This window comes from Rattus rattus, chromosome 6 (genome assembly GCF_011064425.1).
Source record: "Rattus rattus isolate New Zealand chromosome 6, Rrattus_CSIRO_v1, whole genome shotgun sequence".
In the NCBI taxonomy this organism is placed as follows: domain Eukaryota; kingdom Metazoa; phylum Chordata; class Mammalia; order Rodentia; family Muridae; genus Rattus; species Rattus rattus.
Window position 1 is genome coordinate 105,554,617 of NC_046159.1, and position 5,545 is coordinate 105,560,161.

The window sequence follows — 5,545 nt, forward strand, 5'->3', positions numbered from 1 at the left end:
TTATGCAGAGAGTCTCGGTCCAACTGGTCATCAACACGTGGAGAAGAAGCTATTTATCAACCCAGAAGGATGTGTTTCAACATTTTCACAGTGAGGATAGCCTTTTGGGCACACGTAAACTGAATATCAGCATTAAGTACTCAATATTTACTTCCTGTAAATACCATGGAGTAAGATCACAAGGATAATGAAAGTTGTTGCAAAATATTTCTAATAACAGGTATATAATTAGTCTGGAAAGGGTGAAAAAGAAATGTGATATTTTTTTATTCCTTAGTGGTACTAAAGAGCTCTCCCAAATTATATTAATTCTCTTTGAGAGATGCAGTTGATATCATGTTGGACACAAGTTAAATGGTGCTCTACCATGTTTTCATAATTAGAATAAAAACATTCATATTTTAAGCGAATCATCATAGTCCTGGAAATCTGAACCACACAATCCTAGTTAGGTAAGCCCAAAGAACCCATTGTGCATAAAATGAAAAATGCAGGGAGACTTTGGAATCTTAGATCTCAGCATAGGAATCCGCCGGGAAAATCAGTTGTGGGAAGACAAAACTCAAGTGACATTTTTCAAAGGTAAGAATGACTAACATGGAAAACAAAAATCAATAAAAGACGCTCTTTAGAGAATCACAGTATAAATTGATCAAGAGATTTTGACTCTTCCTTTGGTCATGAGTTGTGTGCACGGGAAACAGCTGAGATCCATGGCCAGATCAGACGGAAGGACTGAACTCTGTGAGAACAAGGGTTTCCGCTTTCATGTTTAGATCAGATGTCAATGGCGCTGGTCTGTTTGCCAGGATCCGAGATCTCAGTGCTGGTCTATCTTCGGCCATGTGGGATTGGAGGAAGGGTGGGTTTGGTGTTGGAACCCGGGTAAGTTATTGCGAGTGCAGACATTCTTTTGTGCTGGGCAACTTTATCCTGCATAGAGGATGTTACACGAAGTGCTGTAAAACGTCAAGAGGCAAAAAAAGGTAGTGCACGGAGTCAGTCCCTTGGTACACAAGGAAAATAAGTTTAGAATTCCTGCACCACAAAGGATCAGCGATAAATATCATGCCCAGAGTGGGTAGGAGGCCAGCATCACATGCACATGGTTGGACAGGATGGGCTTGTGTACACTTGCCTGGTGACCAGAAGCCTTTCGAGCAGGAGAAGGCACTACTGGGGGTTAAGTTAGGGCATCACATATGTGAGGCAAAGGATCTACCACAGTTGTTTGTTTGTTTTTATTTTGACTCTGTTAAGATTTATTTTGAACAATTTCCTACTGACAAAACCAGGGAAAGGGGAGAGCCGCTGCTTTCCATTATGGACCCACTGGTGTCCCCACCAGATTCCAATGGATAGTTCCAATCCAGTGATTATACAGATGGTTATGGTTAAACTAAATGTACCACAAAACAAAACCAAAGTCATGGATTTGAGGGAGGGATATGTAGGGAAATAGAGGTGAGTGGGATATGAGAGACAAGTCAGCTTGTCTTTGCTTCCTGTAGGTAACACCACACTGTGTCCTCGTGGCCAAGGCGAACTCTGACCTCTAGCTTCTTTTGTGATCCTCTGGTCACTCTCATGAGCGGGGGTTCAGCCGGGGCCTTCTCTATCTATTCCTAGGTAGAACATGGCCACACACATGTATGTAAAGGGGCAAGAAAGAGAGTGGATGGGAAGCATCGGGCCAGATCTTTCTACATAAAACCTGTCAGAATTCCACTACTCACAGGAGGAGATGGGGCAGCAATTTGAAATCCTCTGTGCTTCCCTTCACTTTTGCTGGATAGAGTCACCACAGATTTGTCCAGAGAGCATGTGTCCTGGCCCAGACCTCGGTAACCAGCATTGTGGCTTCTCTTCTAAGTTGCTAGGTGACCAAGGGCTAATTTCTAACCATTCTGAACTTAGTTTCTCTTCTGTAACTGTGGGGCACCAAACCTCACAGGGAGCCTCTGACTTGAAACGGTCATTTAATTTCTAATCATTGTAAAGGATCACAACAGTCGGAAGCATAATTATGGTAGTATGAATAGACCGTAGGTAGAACAATACATACCTTTTAAGGCCCCATCGACATCTAAGTCACTTCCTGCTGATCCTGGTCGAGAAGAAACCCCGCCCTCTGGAAGCTGAAAGGGGAGTTCTTTGAACCATGGACAAGTTTGAAATAATGTAGAATATCTTTGAGAAATATTGGAATCCTTTCTGTGGAAAAAATGAAAATGAAATCAAAACTCTTATTGGCCATAAACTTTACACCCTTGACTTTACGGAACACTTTTATCAAGTAAGGTCAGTCGTTTACAAACCTCTACTGACCTAGTTAAACAGTGTCTGCAGCAAGTGACCCAGCTTTAATGTATACGAAATAGTATATATAACAGCAAAAACTCCTTACCCCTTGTGCAAACATGATGCTGTAAAATAGATAAAACTGCTGATGTACAAGACAAGGAAGCACAAATCCTGTGTGCAGGAGCTTAGAAATAAGTGTGTGTGTGTGTGTGTGTGTGCGCACACGCGCATGTATGTTCATATGGGTGTGTGGTGTGTGGGTATAAGAAATAAATTTGTTTTTATATAATATCTAATTCATAGTGTTTTGTCAAAGCAACTTCAATAGACTAAGACATAGCCAATTCTGCAAATTATCTCCATTTTACAGTGAGATAACTGGCCGAATAGTAAGTACAGTTTTTAGGATTTTGATCTAAGTACCTGTGCTGGGTAGTTTGTTACAAACTGGAGTCACCTGGGAGACTACAAGAAAGCAGTCTGATCAAGTCAAGGGGAGCAAGCCAGTAAGCAGCATCCCTCCATGGCTTCTACATCAGCTCCTGTGTTCCGGTTCCTGCCCTGACTTCCTTCAGCCACTGACTGTTATCTATGTGTAGACTGAAACAAGCCCTTTCCTTCCCAAGTTACTTCTTGTCAGTATGTTACCACAGGAACAGAAAGGCAAACTGAGACAGATTCGGGCTGATTTCCCAACAAAATCTAGGCCCTCTCATAGTCTCTCTGTGTCTCTGTCTGTCTCTCTCTCTTTTAAAATAAGAAGCTTTGCTAATTCAGCAAGCAGGAGATGCTCCGTTACCTGAAACTGTTTTGCAATTACAAGCTAGGTCCAACGCTATGTCCCTTATGTATCCATTTGTCCCAAGTTCACTTCCCTTGTGAACAGTGTATAACTTTTGCTCACTTATTCAATAAGGGCTTTAGTATTTTTCAAGGTACTTTGCGTGAATTCTTTATTAATATTAAATGTTTGTAAGTAATCAAAACATTTTTGCCTTCTCATTTATATTTTTCAGTGTCTCCAACAACATGTTAGGAACATTCAAATTCATTTTTTTATTATATGTGAGAGCGAGCACATGTGCAGGCATGCGGCATGCATAAGCCACAGAGCATGCGTGGAAGTCAGAGGACAACTCTGTGGAGTTGTTGTCCATGCTCCACCTTTCTGTGGGTTCCGGGGGATCGAGCTCAGGCCATCAGCTTCAAATAGCAAGTGGCTCGCCTGCTATGCCATCTTGCCAGCCCTTAGTGACATTTAAATGAAAAAAAAAAAAACTTGTGCGATTATGTTTTTGTGTGTGCATATGTGTGGTATAGTGTACATACATGTATGTGTGTATGCACGTGGAAGCCAGAAGTTGATGTTGATCTTGAATGTCTTCTTCAAATTGATTGATTGATCAAATTATTTATTCAATTCTTATTTTTTTTGAGACAAGGTCCCTCACTAGACTTATTCAGCAAGATGGCTTGGCCAGCAACCCCGGGGGTCCTTTTCTGTGTCTTCTCAGGTGTCGGATTAAAGGTATGTACTGCTGTGCCCAATTTTGGGTGCTGGGGATCCAAATTCAGGTCCCTATGCTTATGTGGCAAACACTTTGCCCACTAAGCCACCTCCCCAGCTCGCTCTAAATAAAAATTTAAGCAACCTGTTGTATGCAGCTTTTGTACTGCTTTTTGACATATTAGAACATTGGGACCTTGAAATGGCCTTTTAAATGCCAGCCATCGGTCGATAATGCACTAATCAGAGACGTTGGTTGCAAATTACAGGTACCGAGCTGGCTCATGTCGATATTAAAGAGGATGGTGTCGAAAAGCTACTGGATGCCTTCGGGATCAGTGGAAACCAAGAGAACTTCATTAAATGCTGGACAGGGACAAAGGTAAGCCAGGAGTCAAGGTCATAGCTGAGCCACAGCACAACGGAGACTAGAGGCCGATTACCCTCCACTCTCCCAGAAAGAATGCCTGCAGTGCTGTTGGGTTCTTGCTTTTTCTGCTGCTGGATGGAATAGCTCCACTTGCTTTGCCTTATTGTGTCCCTCCCCAAGAATACAAAGGAGGCGTCGTGTGCTCTACAAAGTCTGCTCCTCGAAGATTTTAGTGACAGGTGGGCCCCCTGCACAGTTTCAGAATTTCTCCAAAGCTTACAAATGGAAACCACGATTTTAACAAACCTGTAGAAAACAACTGTTCAATCCAACTAACCTTGTTTCAGGGTATGGTCCAAAGGGGGCTTTAACGTGGTCTTCGCAGAGCTCAAAGGTTCTCTGTAGTTCATCTATTGTTGCAAAATACTGATGGCCACTGACAGTAGGTATTGGTACTGGGCCCCTGAGAACAGACAGAATCGTATAGTTTTATCACATATACAGACAGGCGAAATCTTAATATTGACCATTGTTTCTACAGAACTACATATGCCAGGGAATCACTCACTTCAGGACTTGCCTTGCCTGGCGGCATCATTGCAGCCCAACTTGAAGAGGAAACACCCATGTGCTGGGAACAGTCCTCATCCATCCAATCACTGATCTTGAGGATTGTGCACCTACTCCATTATAACCCTTGTCCATTTAGGTCTAACCATATAGCAATGTACTAATTGCTAGAAGAACTGAAATGGGTATCTCCCTATCTTGTTTATAATCTAATTCTTTGAAATGGTCCACAAGTAAGACATTTCTGAAAACTCTAGTATTATACTCTGAATTAAATACTAGGTATGAAATACTACTTTTCCTCTATTCAGAGGTGTACGGTTTATGTGACTGCTCCCTCGGATTACCTTGCAGGAAAATACAGTCATGGCCATGCCCAGACCCTGTGCACTCATGGACAGCCTTGCTAGAGATGCTGTGTACACAGCAACCGACTCCACAGAAAGGAACAGAGGTCCACAGCATCCGTCTGCCTATGGCAGTGCATTCGGAGCTCATACCTAAAACGTCTGATGGTGGGTTTGAAGAGGCACGGTGTCTGCCGCTCCGCTCTCACGTAGGCCTAGCTTCAGACGCAGTCGGGGGCACTATCTTTTAGCTACCACCTGCCCACCCCCCCACCAGAACTCTGCATATATCCTACAACCTGACATTTTGAATCTGACCACCCAAAGGTAACGTAATGTGGAAAAAAGTAATTATACTTTCTTTGATGTTATAGCAAAGACAAAATTTTAGTATCATTTATATTGATTAAAATTCCTAACACGTATCACAGACAAGAGAGGCAACAT

The 5,545-nt window shown here is 42.5% G+C and overlaps 1 protein-coding gene across 1 annotated transcript in view; it reads right to left on the reverse strand.

The window, feature by feature from the left end:
- Positions 1-277: 277 nt before the first annotated feature.
- Positions 278-5,545, reverse strand: part of Lrguk (leucine rich repeats and guanylate kinase domain containing) — a 106,682-nt gene continuing 101,414 nt past the window's right edge. The window contains exons 18-21 of the mRNA XM_032906791.1: positions 4,519-4,644; positions 3,910-3,912; positions 2,066-2,214; positions 278-959 (exon numbers count right to left, since the gene is read on the reverse strand). Coding sequence (XP_032762682.1) covers positions 832-959; positions 2,066-2,214; positions 3,910-3,912; positions 4,519-4,644 — 406 coding nt within the window. The 3' untranslated portion in view covers positions 278-831. The remainder of the gene's footprint in view (positions 960-2,065; positions 2,215-3,909; positions 3,913-4,518; positions 4,645-5,545) is intronic.